General features: G+C 37.1%; 1 protein-coding gene across 1 annotated transcript in view; it reads left to right on the top strand.

Annotated features, from left to right (window-relative positions):
- Positions 1-8,526: 8,526 nt before the first annotated feature.
- LOC114071388 (usherin-like) overlaps positions 8,527-26,482 on the top strand; it is a 35,070-nt gene continuing 17,114 nt past the window's right edge. The window contains 7 exon segments of the mRNA XM_027909216.1: positions 8,527-8,596; positions 11,202-11,351; positions 12,223-12,286; positions 14,648-14,942; positions 16,223-16,407; positions 19,486-19,707; positions 20,953-21,046. Of these exon segments, the coding sequence (XP_027765017.1) occupies positions 8,527-8,596; positions 11,202-11,351; positions 12,223-12,286; positions 14,648-14,942; positions 16,223-16,407; positions 19,486-19,707; positions 20,953-21,046 (1,080 nt within the window).

Below are 26,482 nucleotides of genomic sequence, written 5' to 3'. Positions count from 1 at the left end.
TGGCATCCAGCTGATGACCTATTTCTTAAGATGGTATGAGGGATCATAAAGTTTAGTTCCATGTGTATTGTGATGATAGTTGCATCTATATTTAAAGCTTTCTGTCACTGAAGCACTCTTGGTGTTGTCAGATGTCTATTGGACTGGATGAGCTGCAACTTCTTGCAATTGAATGTCAATAAGACCAAAGCAATTTTGGTTGATTCATAGCACCAGCTTAAGCATATTCACTTGCACAGATTACATTTGACAGATAGTTACCTTCAGCTGAACTCTGTGGTTAGAAGCCTTGGTATATTCTTGACAGTGAGCTTAGAGCTGATGCCTTATGTTTATTTCATATCCTGTTTTTGCCTTCCTAATACTGCATGTGTATGTCTACATTTAAATAAATTCACAGCTGAAGTACTAGTCACTCCACTTGTTATCTCTGGACAGAATGTTGTGATAAGTCAATTTCAGATTTTAAAAAACTGGTGGATTTTTTTTCCCATTTAGGCAGTTTTAATTTCAAAAGATATCTAATCAAGGATTTTTTTTTTTAATCAGGAGCTCCTGGAAAAGTGTCCGTCAAAGTCTAACAACAAGAGTATAAGAAAGAAAGAAAGAAGTAAGAAGTAGAGGATATAAGCAAAGATGAAAAACTATTTTTCCTTTTGGATTGTTTTTCTGGTATTCTACCACTTTTCTGGCCTGCAGGAAAAATATAGTCAGCACAGGTCTTCTTACCCTATTATGTTAGTGAAAGTTAAAATCCTCTGGATTCTGAAACAAGATTGAGCACAGTGTCATCAAATACTGATGTGTGTTAGGATCCCTTATAAATTTTGTAAAGAAAGGCATCTTTACACATCCTTTCTCATAATGGCTTTAAAATAGTCTGGATTAATATACAGTTTCATTCACTGATTTGGTTAGTTGATCCTGTTTATAGTGAACTTACATACAGTGCAGCTTCCTTTGGAGCATACTGAAGAATTAAACTTTTGAATTACTTCAAACCATTTTCTTGTGTGGGATCCTGATCAGCTTAAAGCAGCATCTCGATTTTGAAGAAAAACTTGATGACTTAATGCCAAATACCTTGTCCATATACTGTTTCCACTTACGACTTCAGTTTCTGTTGTTAAAGGCTAAAGGAGGTTCTGAAAGGGAGATCTTAGAGTTTTTACTTTCTTCTCTCAGTGAAGAATAGGATTACAGCATCCTTGAATTTTGATATGAATAAACAAAAAAAATTAACAAATAAAACCAGTTGCAGTTGCATACTGGCATGTTTGGCAACAGCTGAATAATGAATCTTAGCCTAGAACTATGTTGGCAGGTCTTTCTAAAAATGACGGAATGGTTGTGAGTAAAGGAATCTCCCCTAAGCACGGATGCTAACTTAAGCACTTTCTTTTTGAAAGCCATCGTAGCAAAGTCTCTGACCATGCTGTTACTTACGTCAAAAAAACCTCCAAGCCCTATTTGTTTTCTTCCTGTAAAATGCTCTTTGTCCTGAGAACCAAAGACGTGTGAAAAGCACCACACTGAAACCTACACAGAAGCCAGGGTTACAGCTTGCCTCTATCATCTTCTGGCTCTTGCCCTTCAATCTTGCAGTTAAGTTGCTTCAAAGGCTTGAAATACAGAGTGGTGGGTAGCAGGTTTGGGTTTGCTTGCAGGTGCAGAGTTCTTACAGCTTGAACACTTCATTTTTTTGCCATGTGAATGTGGTATAGGATTTTGATATGGAAACAGAGAAATTCAGAAAAGTGAATCAAGTAATTTAACAATAGGAGGTAGAATGGATTTTATGATGTATGTAGCGTTTACATTTGCTGTTATATATTGGTCAAACAATCTAAAAACAGGACTGAAGATTCAAAATTGTGACAGGGTTCTAGCTGAAGCAGCACCGAGCTCACTGGCAAATTTGTCAGGCAGGTTTTTTCTGGTACAGAAGGTACCATTTGTCTGTCAAGTGTTATGCAGATAAATTATCTGAGCTGCCTTGTCCTCCTTGGTATTATTCTTTAATTTCCACAGCCCTCCCTCTCACAACTCCCCTGTCTCTATTAACATGGTTATTAGCATCTTTTTTTGGTCTGTTTGAGAACAAGTTCCTAGACAAATTCCTCCTGACATATCCTTGTTCTCATATGTTTGCTACATAAATTCATTATCTCTTGCCAAGTTTTAGATCTGCCAAGTTCCCTCTGTGTTGTCTCAATTTTCATTCCAAGTAAAAAAATTAAAATGCAAAGTGCAGAAGACTAAAAGTGAACTCTTTTTATTTTCGAGTTGTAAGCTTTGTCTCTGAGAGGAGAAAATAAAAAGTAAAAAAAAGGCCACAGGACAATTTGATGTATGTAAGACATCTGCCCAAACATCTCTAGCAATAATGTTATCACTGTGATAGTCCTTATTATTGAATTATCCATTCAGCTGAGGTTTTAAATTAGGGTTAGGCTGCATGTGGTATGTTGTAAGGAGAGATAATCAGTATGAGACTACAGGAGTGATAGGTGAATAGTAGGTGGAGTAGGAGGTGGCTGATTGTGACGCAGAATCCTGGCTCATCTGCAGAGACTGAAGTGTGGGAATTACCACACCTCTTTATTTTCTAAATCAGTCATAAGATGGCTGACAGACAGATTGTCTGAAGGCCTGGGAGGAGCAGAGGAGTTTGGGGATCATAGAATGAATAGAATATCTGGAGTTGAAAAACACTTGCAAGAATCAGCAAGTCCAACTCCTGGCCCTGCACAGGACAGCTCCAAGAGTCACACCACATGCTTGAGAACACTGTCCAAATGCTTCTTGAAGGCTGATAGAGACTTAGTGCTGTGAACATGTCCCTGGGGAGCCTGTTCCAGTGCTCAACCACCCTCTGGATGATGAACCTTTTCCCAGTGCGTAACCTAAACCTCGCCTGACACAGCTTCATTTTATTCCTCAGGTCCTGTCACTGGTCACCAGAGAGAAGAGGTCAGCACTTGCCCTTCCCATTCCCAGGATAAACTGTTTTGTTCCTTGTTTATATTAATGTTTGATAAAAATAGTCCGTAGGGACATAGAATCTGCTCCCACTTGTATTCAGTATGTTTTTCTTGTTGTTTGGGGTTTTTTGTTATTATTGTTTTGTAGGCTTTTTTTTAAAGCTAAATGTAAATTTGGTAGATTAAAAAGAAGAACTAAATATTAGTAGAACAATGCAAAATAAGAATAAGGCAGAAGAGGGGGTAGAGAAGGAGCCTTTGAGATGAATGTTCAAGGTGTGTAAATTCTGCAATTTATTCAGTGAAGGAAGGTGTTGAATTGTGGCAGAAAGTTGCCTGCCATTTATCATTCATCAATTTAGGGGCACATAGATGCTCAGATTTTTAAAAATATATAAAATGCACTACTGTGATTTTTGATTGCTAGCTCTGCTTATATTACAACTGAAAGTAAGTTTGGATTCATGCTAATGGTTTCAACCTATTTTTCCCCCCAAATTCTGTTGCTGAAGTCCGTATCACTAACCTTTCCTCTTTACAGAAATTCATTTACGAATTATTAAAGCTGTGTGGAAACCTTTTTAACTGCAGCTTCAGCAGGATTTGCAATTATTCAAGAAAATACTGACATACATACCTGTCTGTGTCTCATCTCTTTGATATGCAAAACTCCTTTACTCTTCTATTAACCGCTATGCTTCTGTTTCACACCTGCTTTCGTAAAGATGTGAACCCAAATGTCCCTCAGTGGTAGAATATGCCATATATCTTTATATGAACACGCAAAAAGAACATATTTAGACAGGTTGAAGGTGAAAAAAATTTTTATGCTCAAGTTTCTGATTAGACCATTATAACAGCATCACTAATTCCGCTCCTTCCATCTATTGTCTTCCTTCCTCTGTTGTCATCAGTGACCACTGTTGATTTGTTGACTCTATTAAAGTATTCAAGGAAGCCACAGGCCTGTCATTTTGGTCATAACCTTAATCTGTTTTCTCACCTTGGGAGAAAATGTGTTAATACACTGTCTGTTTCTATAGAATGAACTCATTGAGAAAGTTCCTGATGCAACAAATCTGCAATACATTTAAGAAGGGGGGAAAGAAAGGTTTTCTGAATCGTGATTATTTTAACAGGTAGCAAGCTATGTTTAGCTGGCAACTTTTGTAAGAACCATACCAAATTAAGTGGCAGTAAGCAATTGTAACGGTATGTTGTGTAGTAATTTTTGAGCTGGATGAGTTGCAGCTCCTCCTGATTTCTCATAATCTCTGACTCCTTGTTATTTCTGAATGATTAAGCAAATCATTTATGCTAACTTCTGCTTTAATTTACATCTCTGTAAAGCCTGTGTAACTTTATTTTTTCTGGAGTCGCTTTAGTTTTTAAGACAAGTAAAGGGAGGGATCATTTCTGCCAGCTTGCTGATCTGGAAAATAAATAACACCTTTTTTTTTTTTTTTTTTTTTTTTTATGTCTTAGAGGTAAATTATATAGCTGCCTAATTGCTTCTCATAAAGCACTTTAAAATTCTTCAAATGGTGTATCATCTTTATAATAGTTATTTCTATTTCTGAGAAACTACTTGCTGTGCAAATAGAGCTTATTTAAAGGAAAAACAAAACCAGGCTCGAGTCTTCTTCTGGAGCAGGTCCAGAGGTGAAGGGACCTGAGCACAAGTCCTATGAGGAGAGGCTGAGGGAGCTGGGGTTGTTTAGTCTGGAGAAGAGGAGGCTCAGGGGTGACCCAGGTGGGGGTCGATCTCTTCTCCCAGGCAATCAGCAATAGGACAAGAGGGCAGGGCTTAAGCTCTGCCAGGGGAGGTTTAGGTTGGATATTAGAAAGAAATTCTTTACAGAGAGAGTGATCAGGCATTGGAATGGCCTGCCCATCCACCAGAGAGGTGGTGGATTCACCATCCCTGGAGGTTTTTAAGATGAGGCTGGATGTGGCACTGAATGCCATGATCTTGTAATCACAGTGGGATTGGATCAAGGGTTGGACTTGATGATCTCGAAGGTCTCTTCCAACCCAGTTAATTCTATGATTCTATGATTCTTACAGTTTATTTTTTGTTCTCTTAGTTCAAGGAGAATTTGCCTTTTTTCCTCATATTTGAGAAACAGGCTTTGTGTTTTAGTTTGTATTAAATTTTTAAATTTAATTTGCATTTGCAGCTGGCTGAATTTGCATTTTTAACTGACAAATTAGCTGTTTTTTTTAATTTTAATATGCAGATACCTGAGTTTTGGAATAGTCTCATTCATTGTCTGGTATGTATCCAAGATCCCTGAACTACTTCTTTTTCATTTTATATGAAAACAGTGGTGTCTATTACATGTACTGAAATGTATTAATTTCCTAATATTGGAAGATGCATTTTGGATCCTTGTCCTTGTTTTATGTATGTTGGTCAGTCCTGCCCCTGCCATCTGAGACTTTGTTTGGTGGTCTAAACAGCCATAAGAGCTGAAGTTACAGTCCAAATGCTTGCCATCATTAAGTTGACTGGATAGCTAAGAAGGCCAGGATTAGTATCATTTGACTTAAATTACTAGAAAAGACCTTTTTTTTTCTTTTGGTGCCGGAGTTCTCTCTGTTGTGGAACTCCTCATTTATGGCCTGCGCATCTGGGATGATATCCTTCTGGTTTATTAATCTGTCTTGCCAGACGGTATGATCTAGTTATTAGAACAATAGATGATGAGAAGAAATGTTAAGATTAAATTGTATTTTATGGTTACTAGAAGCTATGATGAATAAGAGTAAAAGGAATGTGTGTTCAACCAATAGAAGAGATTAATGTTGTCTTGAAATAACTCACTTTAATTTATCTGTAATATTTTAATAAATCTTTCCCCTGACATTAAATATTGGGATAGGAAAGATAACCTATAGGGAAAGATTGTACTAACTGAAAAACAGATATGTCTTTGTAGCATATAATATTTACAAATTGTAAAATATTTTGGGAAGAGACTACTGCATCTGTTGGTTGTGTGTCATTTAGTGCAGTGAAGCTTTGATCTCTGGATAGTGATCTTGAGCTCTGCTATAATATATTTAGGTATTATTGAGGATTTTTTAAAATAGAACATAAAGGACTCTTTTCTATGTTGCTTCCTCCTATTTTTAATATTAGGGTATTTTTAATATTGGAACTGACTTTTAATGGAAAAATCTTACTAATGCCAAAAGATCGTAGTGTCTGCTGAAGAAAGATTCACTTCATTTATTTTTGCTTAAATGGTGCAATTCAATTGCACATGGAAGAGACTAAAATTGTCTCGATTGAGTTTATATAAACGTATCAGGACATTTTGATGACAGAGTGATTAATGTGTTTGAAGAAAAAATGTATGTTGCTTAAGTGGCCCAGATATCACACACGTATGTTGCAGTGTAATAAATGTGTGTGTTATTACATGAAAGACAAAACTTTGTAGGTTATGGTCTCAGAATTCCCCCAAATTGGCTTTGGCTTGGAAAGGGTCATTGTAGTTCAAGAAAGTGGAGTCAATATAGCTGTATTTTTTGTTTGATATCAAAATCTGTTCTGCCTCTGTGTTAATGATGAGGAATATTCAGCTTCCTTTTTTAAAAAAGCATATTGTTAGTTTTTTTTAATACTACTTGTTTTTATGATACCTGTTATACTCTTTTAATTCTTATGGTATTTATTTATACGTTGATTATACATTATACTTATAGATATCAGTGCAATACAAGGCTTCTGAAAAAAAAAAGGGAAAATAAAAAGGACATTACATTCTTCGTTCAAGGAGCAGCTATGCAAAATCAGGCAGAATATATCAATGGAAAGCTACTAATATGTAGAAACCATGGCTGACCGGTGAAGTCTCTGAGCTGCCGGTGGTTTGAGATTCAAAAAGTATTCAGGCACACTAACATACAAGCTTGCCATGCTCCTATATGGTCCCCTGCTCCTGCTTTTTGTCTTACTCCCTTAGCAAGTGCAACTGCTCTGAAGTGGAGTATTCAGTTGTGTTGCTTCTTTTTTGCCACACAGATTGCTGCAATACAGTGGAAGTTAGCAGTTCTGTTAGCAGTTAATACATGAAAATACTGGATTTTGTTCACGTGACAGCTCTACCTGATCTAAACCAAGTGGAAAAATTCATGGTAAATTTCGTTGTTATGAAATTGTTATGGGTAGGATCTGAATAGCACAGATCTTTTGGTGAGAAAATGAAGTCGTAATGTGTTTTCTGTACCTATCTTGTTTTATTAACAATAGCATGGATACAATCTTGTGCAACGTGCTCTGGGTTGACCCTGCTTGAGCAGGGAGATTGGACCAGATGATCCACTGTGGTCCCTTCCAGCCCTACCCATTCTGTGATTTTGTGATTCTGCACTTCTGTGACCCACAGGGCAAGGAAGTTTTCCTAGGTAGGAAGTGATTTGGTTTGTTATTGCTGTCTCTGATGCACAATTTGCTTGTGCCAAAGAACCATTAAAGCTCAGTTCAGCATGTATTAAAGGAACTCGTCTCTCATCTCTTTGGCCCAGCACCTCTCATCTTTGAAACTCTTCTGGATCATAACAAGAATGCTATTAGAGGAAAGAGTGTGAACATCTTTCACCACCTCAGTTCACCATCGAATGGATTTTCCATTGCTTGGTATTAGATTCCATGTTGGCAGGGGCTGATGTAGTTTCAGAGTGAATGTATCTTAGTAACTAATCCTTGCTACCTCCTTGTGAGGTGATTTGCTAAGTATCTGACAGATGGGGAAGCACGGGAGTGCAAGGCAGTTTCAGAGCTGGGATTAAGAGGGCTGATATCCCAGGCTTCTGGTCCTGTGCGCTGTGCAACCATAAAGCCAACCTTTCCTGCCCGTCTCCTGTTACTCTCTTGGGACAAATTCCTATTGAGCATCATTAATAAAGACAACAGGGGAATAATTCTGTTGTCCTAGTCAGGAGGGAAAATGTTCTTTTAGTTCTGTGCTATTGTATGAAATTTAATGCTAACGGTCAGGAGACCTTAAATAACTACATTAAACAGCCGATTTGGTGCCAGCTTTTCTTCTTATTTAGCTTAGTCTAAACTGACACCAAACTTTGAGACTTCTTCTCCTCCCACAGTGGAGAGCCGCTGGGATTTTTTATACCACACATGGTTTCCCTCCTACATTTTCCTCCCATGTCAGATATTCATACCCCCTTTAATAACCAGCAGGGGGATCATTACATTGAGCTACTGCCAAATGCATAATGACTGCTGCCTTTGCCTTACACAGTCACTGCACTACTGATATCCAATTCAGCATTGTAAAGTGCTTAGGGCTACCTTGGGGATGTGCTATATTAAACCCAACTATTCTAAATCCTATTTAATACGAAGAGATTGGTGGTGGGGGAGGGGGGAGGGAGATTTAAAATTGTCATTAGTCACCTATTTTCAACAAGTAAAAATACCTGGTCACTTAGGGCTCAATTCTGTTGCTGTTAAGTCATAAATAGACCCACTGATTTTAGTAGGGGATGCATGGAGGTGAGCACTCTGCTTACCATGGGGGGAGGCAGAATTGGGTCCTATAGAGCTGTGTCTGAGACAGTAAGTTTGCAAGAAGCTGATGGGGGTGAGTGTGCCCATTTCTGAATTCCCCTTACAAATGTTTTACAGTGGAAACAGGAAAGCGGAAACATGCTTCATATCTGACTAAAAATAAAGGTACTCTTAAACTTGTAAAAGGCAACATTTTTATTTGAATGATATGACAGAGCTGCCACAGGAGTGCTACCTGCTATAAAGAAAGCTTAAGAATTATTACCTTTATTAGACCAGTGACACTGAGCTTTAGCCATACATTTCTAACTTCTGTCCCTCTACAGAGACAATTTTCTTTTCTTAAATAAACTGTCATGCTAGTGTTAATATATTGTTGGCTCCCTCATACTCTGAGAATACTGCTGATATAAAACATGTATATGTTAGATTGGTAATAGTATCTTTAGTGTAGCTGACTAGAACAAATGTGTTTCCCTCATGGCTGTGCTAATGTGATAAAGGAAAATTGGCTGTTCATCAGCTTTTGGCTGGGTAAAGACAGTAGAGATGGAACCACATTCTTTTTTATGCATTAATACCACTGAGAACTTTTCACTAGTTATATTTCATGTGCGGGCATGTTGTGCAAAGATGTTGTAAAACATGAGATAATGCTACAAATAACAAAGTAGAAAACCCTGTATCTTTTATGATGATAACAGTCAAACACCAAATGACAGTAACAGGCTGTAAAAAATGTGATGCAGAAAAAAACCACGATGTAACCACAATATATACGTATACTTAGGCTCTTGCAAATAGGGCATCAGATGTTTAGAGGGCTTTGAATTAAAATTAAATAAAAAACTGTTGTATTTAGGTCATTGATGTGTCAACACAAAAGATAATTTAAAATGGAGAGATGTATTTTGAGTGGTGAAACTCATATGCAATAACTTTTTGAACAAATCTCCAGGCTTAGTAATTATGATAATAGCCTTCAAATTTCCATCAGTGGAAGGGCAATAAATATTCCTGTCTAAATTTAGGAAGTATTGACTGAATCTGGAAATGGCAATAAAGCTCAGCATGCATGTGTATGTTTGAAAGTGCAGTTTAAGGAGGAAAAAATTCATCTGTACAATTTTGTGTGAAGCCTAAAAAAAAAAAAGACCAAACAAATCCCTCCATCTTATTTCATGTTTTCTTTCTTAAAATGCTGATAGACTCATGTTGCCCAAGGCACTGATGCTGATCATCTGAGCTCAGATTTATAGATAATTGTGTCCGTTTATCTTGGTCTGAAATTTGAAAGACTTTATTACAAAATAGTATTGTGAGTGCTTATATTGCGGTTTTCAAGCTGGTATCTTGTTAACTGGTAAATACGTTCTGTCTTTCCTCTTTGCAACAAATTATTCTGGCTTGTAAACCTACTATGTTCTCACATAGATATAATTCTTATGGAAGCAGTTATTCCATGTTTATATTTTTTTTGAGTAGCATGACTATCAAGATGGGCTAAAGCACTCTAGTTTTATTTGGCCTTGATAGACATGATTCACCAGGCGTCTATTTCTGCAAAATTAAAATACTGCTCTGTAAATTGGCAACAAAAAAATGGTGTTTCAAATGCTGAAAGCTACCAAGTTCTCATGTGAAAAAAGCCTTATGCAAGCTAAATATTGCTAAGAATCAAGTAATTTCATTTTTGCAAATAAATCGCTTTCTGAAATAAAAGTTTTGGATAAGTTCAACTTAGTTTGCATAATTAATTTCATTGATGGGAAGCTGACAATATCTGTGATACCTACTGTTTTCATTTTGTGTGGGCCTATATTTTTAAAAGAGAGTATTGAATTTCATAAAATGTAAGGCTGAAAGACACTCCCATATTAATAAAATTTTCCTCATTTTAGGTAACCTAAACCTGAGGATTTTTTAATGCAAAAAAAAGTACTTTGTAAAAGCTCAGCATCTTGTGACTTTGTGGAGCTGGGAGAACGCCGTAAAGTATTTCTATGAACGTTAGCTCAGATTTAAAATGAATTGGCAGGGAATGGAACACTTGCAGAAAACAGTACCCTGGGGTGCTGGCTGAGTGCATATTCCTAGCCAAGGGTTCCCTTGATGTGAGGGAATTACCCACTGGGTGTAAAGCAGATGTAGGCAGTTCCTATACCATTCCCTTCAGCCCTTGTAGAAAGAAGCACGCTGGGGTTAGGGAGGTGTTTTGGAGGGGGTGTTAGAGGCCTGGCTGAAACGTGCTGTGCTTGGTTATCCTGAGCATGGTATGCAGCCCCTTGAGGCCTGTTTGAACTGATGTGTACGAGAAGAGCTGTGACAGCTATAACATGTGCCCATGGCCTGAAGTGGTGATGTAGCTGTAACCAGCCTTGTACCTTGTGAAACAGACCCACCCTTCTCCTTTTCCTCTCTTCCCCCTCCCTGCCAGATCCCTATACTGTGGTTTCTTCTTTGATTTAACTACTGTGGAAATTTTATATCTTGTGCATCTGATGATCTGGTGATCTGTTAACTGGATGGACAGAGAAGAGGTAACTGCTTTCAGTAGGCACTGAAAATAAAGAAACACAGCGAAGAGGTTGAAGTAATGTTTTTGGTTAATCAGTGATAGACTCAACATGTAGAGAAATCAAAGTGATTGCATAATAAACCATGTGCTTGCCCTTTCACTTTGACTCTATAGGTTCATCACAGCCGAATTAGTTTCTTCTTGAACGGCTGGGAAGATGACAACACACCTTTTGATTCAAGGATTCTTACAGGAACAGTTGCAGATACTGATGCTGATGGTACTCTGCAAATTGGACAAAGCTTCACAGGTGAATCTTGTAGTATTTTAGTGGAATGCATTGGAATATACAAAAAAAAAAAAAAAACAAACATAGTGTGGTTAAAAGAAGTGTATGAGTAATTTTAAGTTTGTATCTGTAATGCTAAGAAGTAATACCTTCCTGCAGAAGAAAGCAGAATGAGAATCTTTCAGCCTAGTCATGCCTAACAGCTTTACTCTTCATCTGCATCTAGAATTTTATATGTACTACAGCACGACATAGTCGTAGCAGAACGGTGGGGGATATTTTGTTGCTTTTCACAAATTCTTGGTTCTGCAGGTCTAAGAACACTGGCTACTGCTCTTCAGGAACATGCACAATTTGAAGCTAACTTCTAAATATGGCTATATGTCACTTAAAACAACTTTATTGTGGGCTTGGGCAAGAAAATATTCTTTACCCCATTTTTTAAAGCTTGTATTTGGAAATGTGTTTTGTGTTAATTTTGATTCTGAATAGTGGATAACTAATAATTGTATAAAAGAAAGGAATATTTTAAAATGCTTTTTATCTTTATTGTATAAATTGATAGGTACAGTTGTACCTACTGTATCTCTTCTCTAATTAGAGGTGGCACATGGACTGGCTCATTACTTCTGTCTAATGAGCCGATCCCTGTGCCACCTCTCTAATCAGAAAAGAGATAGGTACAAAATGTTCTTATAAAGTTATTATAAATCATTCTTTTTTATCAAAAAAATTAAGCCACTGCCCTCTATAGTTTTGTCCAGATCCAAGATGGTTTCATTCAGGAGGGGTAATTGTGCAAGAGAGATCTCTGAGTGCTGAATTAAAGGTGCTCTCATGCAGTGCAAAGCTGCCTTCTGCTCAATAGATTATTTATAGTGTATTTTCTTAGGTTTAGAGCAATTTGTTGGAAGAATGCAAGATTTTCGATTTTACCCCGTGGCACTTACAAACAGGTAAAGAACTTTTATTTTTGTAAAAAAAGTAAACGAGAGGCGAGAAGAAAGTGTAGATAACAATATGCTTATTTCCCGAAGTATAGTGCCTTTCAGGTATTTCCTTTAGATGGTTGCTTATGATGATGTAGTTTCCTGAACCTCATTTCAAAGATTACCTTTAATCTAAAAAATCTTGAGTTAAAATAAATTCAACAACCTAATGTGTTTTGCTTTTGAACTGTGCTTACGTAGGCTTAATGTATGTAGCGGTATATGTAGTATATATATATATTGTGCAACACTCAGTAATAAATATGTGCTTTCCTTCTTATTGTTGTCCTTGTTACAACCTGACTTACTATGTATTCTGCAGAGAGTAGATCCAGTTGCTAGATTTCAGTGCTTATAAACTGTCTAGGTGTTATCTACTCATCATAATTCTGACATAATAGTGTGTGCTGATAAGCTTAGTCCTGGTGGATAAGACTTGCTAAGCTTTCTCAGAACTCTGTGTAAACTGTAAGGCAAGGGAGGGAGCACAGAGGACTAGTCCATTTTAGACCACTCAAATACCAGTGATCCAATTGAAGAGGACAGACACTCCAACTGGTTAGAATGCTGGCTTTGTGGCTGCAAGCCTGGCTGGCTGTGCTTCGCTGTTCCTTTCCTCTGGTTTCAGATTTCCCGTAGTATCGGATGTCCATGTCGGCTATTCTGGGTGCTTCCCCCGCCCCACGCACACGCCCTTACCCCGAGGTGCAATTGTCTGAACTGTTCCTTGCTTTCTAGATTAGATTGTCACCATAAGATGCCAATGACTTCACTAGCTCAGCCCACAGAGCCCTGGGCAATTGCTTTGACTTGCTACATTCCTGAGGCAAAATTACAGTTGCCAGTGCAATTTCTGTTGCCCTCCAGCCTCCCTTCCTAGCACATTACAAAGAAACGTTACCTTTGTTATCTAACTCATGCTGGATTAATCTAGTCAATTCAAGCTGGCCAGAAGTAGTCAGGTCCTATTTGTCTGCGTGGTGCTCCTGGGTAGGCTGCTCACAATGACACTCATGACTGCAGACCTTAAGGCTACCTAATGATAGTCTTTCAATAAGATGTAGAGCAGTTTCCTGGGAGCTTGGCTGTCTGCAGGACATTATGATGAGCTGAGCTCCTGTGAATTGAAAATATTAATGTGAATCTGAATTCCAAGTTTTATGAAAATCACGGTGGTTTTACTTTTTCAGAGCGATGCTTGTCAAATCCTCTGAACTACAATTTAGGTCAACGAAATGAATAAAGTTTAACAATTGAAAAATAAGATATTTTACAGCATGTCTTGGCCTAGTGATGTCTTGGCAGATTTGATTTTATATCCACAAATAACTTGGTCCAAAATGGGATAAACGGTGAAGGAAAGTCTTGCCTGTGTGCCAATTAATTTAAGGCTACGTCTGTGTAAAAGGCCCTGTAGTTTTGGTTTCTGTGGAATTTGTAGTGGCAGCTAGCAAGTATTTATTCACTTAATAAGAACACAAAAATTATTTATTGCTGATAAATTAAGAAAATGGTAAAAGTAATGGGTTTTTAATATAAAAATTCAGTATCTACCAGGCTTACAAAATCTTTCTTTTACACCGGAGAACAGATAAAGACCTGCCCATGTCATGCATGTATCTACCTGTTTGGCTGCCTCCCTCCCTCCCTATGTACCTATTTCAGGTGTTGATGTCACAGGAAACTCAAGTGACTCAATGATTTGACATGGCTGTATTGAATGCAAACTGGGGCAGATAAAAAGTGGGCATTTGTATTAAAATTAGTTAAAAGTGAAAATATTTCTATCCAGGTTTTCTAAGGTGCAATGTGATATTGTTCAAGGTGGTCTTTTTGGAGGATTTGAGTGCAAACATTCAACTTTTCTGTGGTTACAGGCAATGTGTCACTGTTATGGTATCCTTAAAAGTAGTATCCAGACCACTAATTGGAGTCAGACATGATGCTGCAATGAAATGTTAAGAGTTTTTCTCCTTGCACATATGGCTATATTCATCCTATCTAGCTTCAGACACCTCATCAAGGAATAAATTTCCCTTAGTGCCATATGTCTGAGGAGCTTCATATATGTGGAACAATGAAAGCAGCTCTGCAGTGCTTCTTCACAGATACCTTCTGAAGGTACCCGCTGCTTGCCAGTGATAACATAGAGACCTTGTGGGGGCTTCATTTGTAGCTGATTCCCCATGTTGATGAGCTGAAACCAGGCCTTTAGTGCTTCTACTATAATATAAACTGAATTTTGTTTAATCTGTGAGCCTAGAGGCACAAAGGGGCACTTGTCCTTTTTTGTCATGTGCGTAATTACTTTTCTATATGCTGTGACAGAGACATTTTGGAAGTATTCTCTGGAAAATTCCCTCATCTCCATACCCAGTCAGAGTGCCGCTGTCCTGGAAGTCACCCCCGAGTGCACCCGTTGATACAGAGGTACTGCATCCCCAATGGTGCAGATGATACCACTAACGACAGAGTGCTGAGGTTGGATGCAGAAGCCCATCCTCTGTATTACATCAACGATGATGACATTGGGACCACTTGGATTTCATCTGTGTTTGCTAATACTGCAGGTCTGGATCGTGGTGTTTCAATCACCATAGATTTACAAAATGGACAGTATCAGGTAATGGGAAGATTACATTTGGTATTTATTAAATAAGAACTAAGAACATATTTTTGTAGATGTTTCATTACAATTCTGAGGAAATTCAAACCTTATGCTTTAAAATGTTATCCTTAGAGGACCAGGAAGAAAGCTTCCTTTTTTTTGGTGTGTAACAGTTCAAAAGGCAGTATGTATTATGGTTTTTGTCATTCTCTTTCAATGTGCCTGTTGTAACAAGCAGTAATCTAGAATAGATATAGCAGAGAGGATATCCTGTGTCAAGACACCAATGTTTAGAAACTGATTGCTGTCTTTTACCTCCACTTTTGTAATCTTCAATTTTAATTTTAATTTCTGTTAAAGCTGTTGGTGCTTGTTCCATACCTCTGGTAGAAAACTGACTGCAGACAAATGAATTTGAATATGTCAAAAGCACACTGACGTATCAGAGGGGATTTCTGTTGTGTAGGTATTCTGGAGATGGTAGTTAAGCCTCCCAGAGAATGTGGAAGGAGAAAATGATAGGCAGGCCTGGTTACTGAAGAGGCCACATTTCATCTAACACTGGGCTGTTGAAGAGTGTCATGATATCTTGGAAGGAGGGATGTATTACTAATGGGGCTGCATTCACAATAGGGAATTCACCAAATTTCTGTGTATTCTTGCTAGACTATTATTCTTTTTTTTTTTTTCCATTAATGATGAGAAAGGAAAGAATATGTTAACAGTTTTTGGCTACATGCATAAGAATTAGTCCTTCAGTTAAAAGCAATTTCAAATCTATGTGATGTTCTAGGATTTTGCTACTTGCTACACACACTTCTGCGCAAGCAGTATGCTGAGTGATACTTTAAAATGCTCTTTAAAACAGCACAGGTATTTGATAAGATTCTGAACTAAAAGTAGAGAGAATCCTAAAAAAAAATACCTGCTATCAGACAAATGACTCATCAAATATTTGGCAACACAAAGCTATAACCTTCATTTTTGCCAAAATAGTATTACTGTAGCAAATCATGGACTTTGTAGTGCATTTTCAAATGGTCTTCAAGAAAAGGTGGAGTTCTGGTACACAGATCAGTAGTTGTGTAATAGTGTCTGACAGATCAAAGAGCTTGTTTAAAAAAAAAGATTATCTTTGGTTTTAATTGGGAATATATGGCCTGAGATGTAGCTGCTTTTTCTGTCTGAGTGGTAGAGCAGACTATGTAGTCACACAGACAAAAAGAAGTTTATATTCTCATTGTTTTACGATGTAACTGTTAATATTAGTTCATAAATTTGTTATCTTCTTGTAGGTATTCTATATTATACTGCAGTTCTTTAGCCCACACCCTGAAGCAGTAAGAATAGAAAGAAAAAAAAGAGATGATCTAAAATGGGAAGACTGGCAGTATTTTGCTAGAAATTGCAGTATTTTTGGAATGGAGAACAATGGATCTCTGGAAAAACCAGACTCTGTCAACTGTCTCCAGCTTCATAGGTATGAGTGGGTATTATCTGCATAATGCACATGCTTTGAACAGGTAACATCCTGACACAAGTCATTTCTATGTCCCAATGAGATAGAATCTTTTAGTTTGGTATACTCATTTATTATGGACTGCTGAATGTATAAAAGACCCTAAATCTGACCTTCCGATTGCAGATTTCCAGAAAGTCGTCTGTCGTTTTTATCATATTTTAGTCATTTATGAATGTGACACCATTGATTCCTCGGTTATTTTTGTGCTAGAGTTTTGAAATTTTATGTGCTTGTGTTTTGAGGGGCTATTGTCAGTAGAATTACAGAAAATTGAGATGATAAGTGGAGGAAAGTACTGACAGAACAGATTGTTTTAAACTGTCTACTGGATACGAAAGTCTACCTGCTAATCTCTGAGAGTGCAACTTATTCTGAAGCCTAGAAAAGAGACCAAACCTAAGTACAATAGCCAGTCATCCAACCTTACTAGTGGTCATGCAAAACATGTAAGAAATGTCTTGAAAATGGTATCTTGAAACTTTCTAACCTTTCTAAGCAAGAACCAATATAAAACTGGGGCGGGGCGGGGGGGGACTAAGGAGCGTCACTAGCTTTTAGCAATATATTGCATGCCCTTTTACTGACAATGAGCATGAGCATATTTAAAGCTATATAATATAAAATATACATTTCATAAATATAGTGTATGACATCTATAATAAATAGTTAAAATGTTATCATTTTACACACACATGCATGTATGTACACACTCCTACACATAATTGAATCTATACCACTACATATATTCAAATGCACTATCTCTTGACTGAATTCAGATGCCAGTCAGTATTAGGCTTGTTTAGTATTTAGCTGGAAACCAGTGAGAAAATACATTACCAGGTGCTGTAGGCATTTTGCTTTTTTTGTTGTTTCACTTTTACTACTTTTCTAAGACTTTTCAAGTGTCAGTGTCTTTGTCCGTTCTCCAGGAGTTCAGAATTCTGAGGAGAGGAGCATAAGGTCATTTGAGTTACACCACTTTTCAGCAAAGGAATCTGAGCTTTATTGCTGATCCTTGGAACAGTGGCTAGAGGAGAAACGAAATATCTTAAGCAAGCCAAACATTTTTGGATAAATAAACCCAGTGAGGTGTAATGCTGCTTTCATCCCAGAAATACGTATTTGTATATTTTCTAAAAAGAACTGAGGAGTTAAATATGAACTGTTTCCATAAATGTTTTGTAAGCAGCAGTGTTTCTGCCCTTCAGTTAAAACATAAATGATGATAGGAAATGATACAAATGAATGATTTTTGGGTACAGCTGATTACAGAATGCATTGTTTAAAAGGTAGGACATATACCCTATAATGGTGATTATTCTGTGTTCTCAAAGAGCAGTTACTGTTGAAACAATGCTCTAAATTTGTGTCAGCAGCATAAGAGAGTTCCCTTTCTAGGAGGATTTTATTGTTTAACACAACTGGTTTCTCTCTCCCCCAACCACATACTTGTAACTGCCAAGACATGTCCAAACTGTCTGTCCAGGATTTAGACACCAGTGTGCTTGTTATCTGGTGGCCTTGCCAGAATCTCTGGGTTGACATGGAAGGCAAATGACCTTGTCTTTGAAATCCTTACCATGATTTGAGAGTTCTTGTTTTGGTGACCATATGCTAGTGCTGAATGGACTCTTTTGTGTCCTTTAGGAAATGAAAGTGATAAAGGTTTTTGTTTCTCCATCCTGTACCGCCTGTGTAAGTTAGGAGTTGCTTGCTGTCCTTAAGTCCACTTTCAGAGGCTTGAATCTTTGCTTAGTCTGAATATTGGCTGACCTTAATTTTAGGATCTCCTTTGTTTTCCTGGTTTCCTAAGGAACTGCATGTAGATGCCCTAAATCTTGATGACGTGCTTATGTAGTTGCCATCAGCCTTACGGTCTTTCTGTTGTTCCTTCTGGTGCTTCCATAACAAGATGGTGATGTTTGTCTGTCATTCAAACCTGTCTAAACATTTACGTTACAGTTCTATATGCCATGGCAGCAAAAAATACTTTATTTAATTTCCTGCAGAGTGGAAGAGAAGACAGTACCACCCAGAGTAAAATACAGATATATTCCACTGAGATTTTTGTGAAGCACTGACCTGGATTGGGGGACAGTAAATTCAAAGATTCTTCATGAAGACAGAGGAGTATGACTAAGCAGACCTAGTCTAACTAGAAATCTCACCTTTCAAAAGCTCTGAGATATTCTGAAGTGACATTTTTTGAATGTTGTATGTCAGGTGCCAGGTGATAACATGGGTTATCTATTTTTAATGAGCCCATATAGGTATGCAAATAAGCAGGCATTCTTCTCTCTTGCAGAGGCAAGTTCTACTCATAGCTAAACTCTGCCTAGTACATAGAATAACATATGATTCATACCAAATTGTCCAAATGTGCAGTTTATATATAGTCAGCCTTTGCTTGAATTTTCAAGACTCTTCTTCCCCTTCCTGGGCTTAAATATACAATTTTACTCTTAATTCTTCCACATTCCATTAAAATCTCTTGTATTTCACTTGCATGTGTTTCTAACTCTGCTCACTCATCGAATGAGATTATATGGTCCGGTGACTCTGGAATAATTGTTTCTGTATGGCTTATAAATGTGTTTAGAAGGTATATAATCAACAATATGAACCTGTTAATTGTTTTGTTAGTCATTGGAATGGTTTCCTTATGTGGTTCAAGCTTAGTTCGTGTTTCTCAGTGCTAAACTTTTTAAAACCTTAGTGCAGATGACATTGTATCAGTCACACTTTATTTCTATTTTGAAGTTGCCCGCTAGAGGATTTATTTTTAATGGGAAAAGTAGGGTCTGGAGAAGAGTGTGGTACTTGGGGACAAAACAGACTTATACAGGACATTTCTTTTTCCCCTCTTGAGTTCCAGTGACTGGGAATCCAGTGACATAAGAATTTTTACCCAGAAAGCACAAAACTGCTACGTGCAGTTAAGTGGAGACCCTCTCTGAAAAACAGGATATTAGGAGACAGAATCAGTAAAATATGTGATATTTTGATTTTAATTTGCCTTCCTCTCTGTTTGAACAGCTTTACACCATATTCTCGTGGTAATCTGACTTTTAGTATTCTTACCCCGGAACCAAATCACCGGCCTGGTTACAATGATTTTTATAATACTCCGTCTCTCCAAGAATTTGTAAAAGCTACACAAGTGAGGATTCATCTCCGTGGCCAGTATCATACCAATGAACCTTGGGTAAATTTCAGGCATAGGTACTATGGAGTTAATGAAGTTACAGTCAGTGGAAGGTAGGTGTAATGTGACTCCTCCCACACCCAGCACTGCCTCTGACTATTGCAGCTGTGCAAAGCTTAAAAGGGCCTGCCTAAAATTTAGTCAGATGGTTTTGCTTTTACGTTTATGAATGAGAAAAGAATTCGAACTGAAGCAGTGTATCAAGACTGAAATTATTGGTGTGCTGCGTTTCTAAAACATTTGCTCACATGTGAGTTTACAGTTAATTATACTTATTACACAAATCTATCAAAAGCAGTCCTTTCCTTGGAATTTTCAATGCCTCTAAGCAAAGGCATTTGTACGATGAAACTATGGCTTGTGCTTTACTTCAGTAACTTTCCAAGTTGTAGATTCCAGTCATGGCAATTTTGACAGTCTTAATGCAGAGCTCATTCTTTGTTTTAGCTGAAGTTTTCCTTTCAGAATTGGTCAGTGTTACGTTGTCTGTGACTGACAACTTTATTGTATATGATAAGTATGCTGTCTTGTGAAATGGCTATTTATGCCCTATAAATAATATGCAGATTTGGCAATGAAAAGTTTCCAAGGATCATATGGTGCAGATTTTTGTTCAGTAGTATTATTCCTGAAATTATTTTGGTAGTTCTCATTTTGAGAGAAAGAATCTTATTAGAGGTCCTGTTTACCTTAAAATCTTCTACATTACTAATGTATTATGATTATTGATTTAGATATGATAATGTGTTTACTAAAATAGCTTTATCTTGGTGACAATATAACAGTAAAATAATTACAACTGTAGTTTGCAAAGCAATGCCGTGCCTCCAGAATAACATCCCTTCAGGTAGAGTGGTGTGGTTCTTAACTAAGATTCTGTACAGATTTTATTGTAGTAAGAAATGGACATTTTAACTGACATGAAATGTGTTAAATTGCAAAATTATGCCTGATATGTTTAAGGTTTCTTGGAAAAACTAGAGCCGCACTGCAAGGCTTAATATTGGTGAATAATTATAATAGATTTAATACAATTTAGCATATTAATGTTGCATACTGAAAAACCATTTTCTTTACATATTATATAAGGTAAGAGTAGCTGTACTAAATGCTGGTTTTTGTTTTCTTGGAAAGCAATTTTTGATGCTTAAAACTGCGTTAAGTTGTAGGTTATTGCACTTGAGAACATTCTCTTTGGTGACATTTATTTGTACTTAATAGAGATCCAGGCTATGTAATACACAAAGTTGACTTTGTTTTCATATTTTCATTTTTTTCACTACCTTTTGTTTTTTCAGGTGTAGTTGCCATGGCCATGCTGAAAATTGTGACACAGCTGCAAAACCATATAGGTGCCTATGTGTCAAGGAAAGCTATACAGAAGGAAATAATGTTAGTGTCTCCTTTGTCTGTCTACATCACCTATGAACAGCCTCAAAATTGGGATTTTAGTCCTGGGAAAGAGTGTTATGTGTGTTAGTCTAGTCCTGTCTTTTATTGGGAAACTTTCCATAGCAGATTTGTATTAAGGAAACAAAAAACTTCCCTTCCTCCCCCACACCCCAAGCCATTTCTACCACAGACCATTAGGAGTGTTCAGGATGTTAGAAGATTAGGCCACTTTCAAACATTAGATGCAAATCTGAGTTTAGACTGTGAGCATATAGTAAAGATGATGTCTCTGTCTGCTGTTGCAACTAGCAAATGTCCTGTAGAGTGAATGTAGTACTCCATGATGGTTTTAGTCTGGTCCTGTGGACTCCAGACCCATTCAGTAGGTGGAATGCACAGTAGGCACAGTCCTGGAGTTCAGCTTCCAACTTGGTTTCATTTGAAGGGAACAGTTCAAGTGATCCATGATGAAAACCAGAACACATTAAATGCAAAATTATAATTTTCCTTTTTTTTATAATAGTTTTATAATTCTTGGTCATAGGAGAACCAAAATGGGATTGATTGTTGTAAGTCATGGTATGTCAGATAAATATGTAGAGGAGAGCATAGAATGATGGTACTAGTTTGCACTTACTTCTTGCAGCTTTTGGGTTTCTTGCAAGCTGTTCAAATACAACTTAGTAAAAGCAGACCAATGATATATGAATAAAGAAAATAAAGATTCTGTCCCTAGATTAATTATTTATCTCAAAAGGAAAAAAAAAAAAAAAGAAGGGAAAATAAGTTGAGGTTAAGAAAGAATGAATCCCATAGTCTCACTGAATGTTAGATTTCCATTGTGAGTACTTGTTATATTCCTTGTTACATTTGTGCCTTTTGGAAGTAGCCTTTCTAAAAATTAAAAAGGGGTTATGTGGAATAGCAACAATAGCAAAGGGGAGACTAATCTGCCCTCAGAAAAAAACCAAGCAGTCAGTGCTTGGTGGAACAGAGCAAGGAGTGTTCACCTGTGAGCATTTGATACAGCTCTTGTGATCGGGTGAAAGATCTTTGTCACATTTCTTAGGGGATTTAAGTTTTCTCGGCTTTTTAAGCTGAAGTGTAAGATCTACAGTCTAAATGGGACTTGAACAGAAATTTCAAGTTTTTAGATGGGTCAAATTAGAAAAAAAATTCAAACTGACAGTGTCCCTTTAATTAGAACACACATTGTGAAATGTTACTTTGTAAGGATTAATTATAAATATTTAATAAGATCTGGAAGTTCACCAAGCACTCTTGCAAGACTTATGCTACCTTGTGAAAACAAACCAAATACATTTTAATGATGTATCTGCCTTATCAGATATTTCCTGTCAATGTTAATGGGTTGTTCCACTGAGTGTCACATTTTTGAATTGGCATATATGCATTGTAACTATAATTGAAGTGCTTAAATTAACTGTATTAATTCAGAGTACAATAAGGATGTTGTTTAATTATTTTTCTTATTCTTTAATAACCATGTCAGTATCTATTCAATATGAAATAAAATAGAAGTAGTAATAAGATAGAATTGATATTTGGAAGTACGTCTCTAACTACTTTGAATTTTATCAAAGATTTACGTTGAATCCAAACAACCTAAAGGTTTTGATTTTTATTTTGTAAGGCAAACACTTAAAAGCCAAACCAAAACCCATTCTGATTTTGGACCGTCATTGGCAATAGTAAAACTCCATCTTATAGCCTTACACCTGTTTTTCAGGCTCCCACCCCACTGACTTAGGAATTGAAAAAAAGAAATTATTTATATAATTTTTTAATTCAAGTAAGAATTTGATGAAGGAAGTTTCTAAATAAAATGTTTTGGTAGGGAGGAGGAAAATGTTTTTGATAAGAAATTGCACTATCAGCAAGTAGTTTTTTAACTTCCATCCTATTCTGTCGTAAGTCACCACAACTGAGGGGGTATACGAAGGTTTTTGGGTTTGGGGTGGGTTTTTCAGTATCTTGGACCAGAAATCAGAGGTATCCTTGAAAAGCTTCTAACACATGTCAGAGTTTGTCCTTGTCACATTTACACTTAATATACCATCTTGAATTTGTCTGTCATATACATCTAGCTAGCTGTTGTGTAGCAAAGCAATACCAGAAATAAAAAGTTTGCATAATTCATTACAAATAGAAATCTTAATTTAGTTGTTTGCCTCATCGTGTTATGAAATTTGACATACCAAACAGATTTTTTTGGGTTTTGGTTTGGTTTGGTTTTTTTTCCTGAGTTCTGTTTTGGTGAAGAACAATGATGAAATATGTTGCTATGAAATTTTAGATGATGGAAAGAAGGGAATGCTTAAAAATGACTTGCTGATATTGAGGGGCCAAATTATGACAGAAGAGGAAATAAATCCTCACAAAGCTTGTCTTTCAGTTTATGTGAAAGAATGTTCAGCTTCTTCATTTACAAAGTGTTCTGTAAATGACTTGAGTCCGGCTTTGAGAAATAGCTCTACCTTTTACAAACAGAAACCGAGGCACCAAGAGTGGAGTCCAGATTTTGGTAACATTTATATGCAGACTCATTTATAGACACAAGTAAAAGTATGTTCAAAAACTTTGTGATGTCACATGAAAAGCTAGAAACAGCCCATGAAAGAAACAAGACAGTCAAGGAAGGTCAGTCTTATCTTACTACTCATTGCTTCCTTTAAATTGATCACATACAACTTAATAGAGAAAGGTAATGGCAAAATATGCAGGAATAATTGTTCAAATAAGAATGGAAAATAGAATTTAAAATAAATGAAACAACTCTGATTAATGCTTCAAAGGATATAAATGGAAGTGAGAGTGACTGGATACAGTAAAGGCTTCAGGTGTTCAGACTTCTACATGCAAATAATTAATGTTCTTAAACATCTGTGGTCTGAAAACTGCATATGGCATTGTTGATTTATTAAGAATTATATAAATAAGGCTTTTCATGTTGTTACAGAAGAATCTATGTAAACCTTTGTTAAAGGTCAATCTGTGTCATATGTTGCAATGAATGATCCATAGTACCTGAGGAGCTGTAAATATTAACTACATTAAGTGGTCAGGCAATACCAAAGACTTTCAGCTTGCAGAAGGAATGAAGGTAGCAAAAAAATGCACTTTTTGATACATGAAGTGTTAGGATGGAACCCCATAAGACACTCTTCATTTCTATTCTGTCTTCCTTAGTCGCTCGGAGTCATTTAGAGTGTTGTAGCTTGCTTTTTTTTTTGCTTCCCCCCCCCTCCCATAAAACCTGGCTTTTAAGTTTAAAAGCCCTTTGGTCTTTGGGAAGTTCATAAGAGACAGATGTAGTTCAAAGCTCTGATAGCACATGGTCTTGATAGATAGTCAAATACTGTAATGAGGGTGCTGATGAAAGCCATGAGGAAATAAGGATGACTGTCTTCAGAGCAGGGTGAAGCTGCCCTGGAACAGATATTACCTAAAAGCTATGTACATCTTTGAAAGTTCAACACTGGAGGTCTGGAAGTTAAATGCAATTCTTAACCTAATAAAGCTGTGACAAACAGCAGGGTGAGGTGGGAGCCCAGTTCACATTTTTACTGCATACACATGTGACAACCGCTAGAAAAACAGTTGTTTCACACTCATGGCCAACTTCTGAATGACCGCTTTTTTGCCAAGACTTTTCAAAGGAGGTTGTAGGCAAGTGGGAGTCAGTTCTGTTCTCCCAGGTAACAAGCATTTGGAACAAGAGGAAACAACCTTAAGTTGTTCCAGAGGAGGTTTAAATTGGATATTAAGAAAAACTTTGTCATCGAAAGGGTTTTCAGTGATTGGAACAGGCTACCCAAGGAAAATGATGGAGTCACTGTCCCTGAAAGTGTTTAAAATGTGTGGAAGTAGCACTCAGAGACATCAGTTAGTGGTGGACCAGGCAGTGTTAGGTTAATAGCTGAAGTTGATGATCTTAAACGTCTCTTCCAACCTTAATGATTCTGTGATTCTTTGAAGTTCTGTTGAAGTTTTAAGCCACAGAACAAGAGATATAGTTCAAAGAGGCTCTGTCCTATGTAATCAAATGCCATCTTTTTCTTTCTTACTCCTTAGTGCTTGTGTTGCTTAACAATAGGTGCGAGCACAGGTGTGCATAAGTAACTGATCTAAGATTAAATCTGAAATGAGATGATGAATGCTTTCAGCTGCTGTGTGGCTAGCCAAGCACAAATGGAAACTCAGGGCTGGCAGGTTGGTAGCTATTCTTGTGCTGTTTTCCTTTCAAGGAGGACATATTTCCATAGACATGCTGAGAGGAGGAAGCTGCATGAGTTGGATGGCTTGGCTGGGAGCTTGTTTCTTTATTGTGCTTCCCAAGTTGTGCCGTGCTTGAATGAACCCTTGTCTCATGTTGGTGCTGTGTGATGCTGATTTTCCTCAAGGTAGAAACAAGGGGAGAGGGAAGATGGATGTGGATGAGGGAAGGACTTGAATAAATTTGAGCTTTGTAAATTGTATAACAATAACAGTCAAAGTGTTTCCCTTAGTGTACTTAAATTGAGCTAATCACAACTAGGCAGCAATTGCTCTGATAAAGAAAGGCCAGAGTCCAAGGTCTCAGTTGAAGCCCTGCTAATTTCCATTTTGAAAACTCCTTTTTTTCCTCACTGTGGTGATGTTGTGGATTTTTGTTGTTTTGTTTTGTTTTTAACAGATGGCAAAATTGTGCATAGCTATTGTTATCTTACTGCTTACTGTTAGTTTAATTTCTTAAAACTGAATTTCAGCAGAGAAGTTCTTATGCTTTCATTTTGTCTCCCAAGTGCCTTTTGCTATGAGTTGTGACCGGTCTGAAATTCTTGGACTATCTTAAGCTTATGGGTTTTAATTCAGTTTCTCATTTTACCCACAGGTGGTGCTTTCCCAGCATCAGCTGTAAAAGAAACAGTTTAGAAACTTCAGCAGTTGCCTAATTGTCAGCATATAGGTGACATAGACACAGTGGCCTAGATATAATAGTGCTTGGAATAATAGCCATGAAGAAAGATAAGCCCAGTTCAGGAACTGAAGAAGAAAGTAGTTGCCCAAAGAAGAAAGTAGTTGCCCAAATAATTTTCAGAAGCAACTTATTTTGAAGCATTTAAATTCCTTCTGAAAGATGGAAGTTATAATTGCCATGTATTTTGTGTCTTATGTTTCCCTCACAAGGTCAAATGGTGACAGTACAAAATACAGTTACTACAAGGTTAGAAACTGCAGTAACATTGTTTAAAATGCATCCAAATGGATGCGCTGGGTGAGTATGTCTCCAGTGCCTCAAACACAGCAGGCACCATTTTGCATCCTTAGAAATTTAGGTAAATCTGAATCTCAAGATGTTAGCCTGTATTGAGTATCTAAATACTTAAAGTTTTATTTGTCTACCCACCTTCCTTGATTTTGTTGTGTTTAATT

Source organism: Empidonax traillii, unplaced genomic scaffold, assembly GCF_003031625.1.
Source record: "Empidonax traillii isolate 1590-97213 ecotype Southwest subspecies unplaced genomic scaffold, ASM303162v1 scaffold1991:size44307, whole genome shotgun sequence".
In the NCBI taxonomy this organism is placed as follows: domain Eukaryota; kingdom Metazoa; phylum Chordata; class Aves; order Passeriformes; family Tyrannidae; genus Empidonax; species Empidonax traillii.
This window is presented reverse-complemented; position numbering and strand designations above follow the sequence as displayed.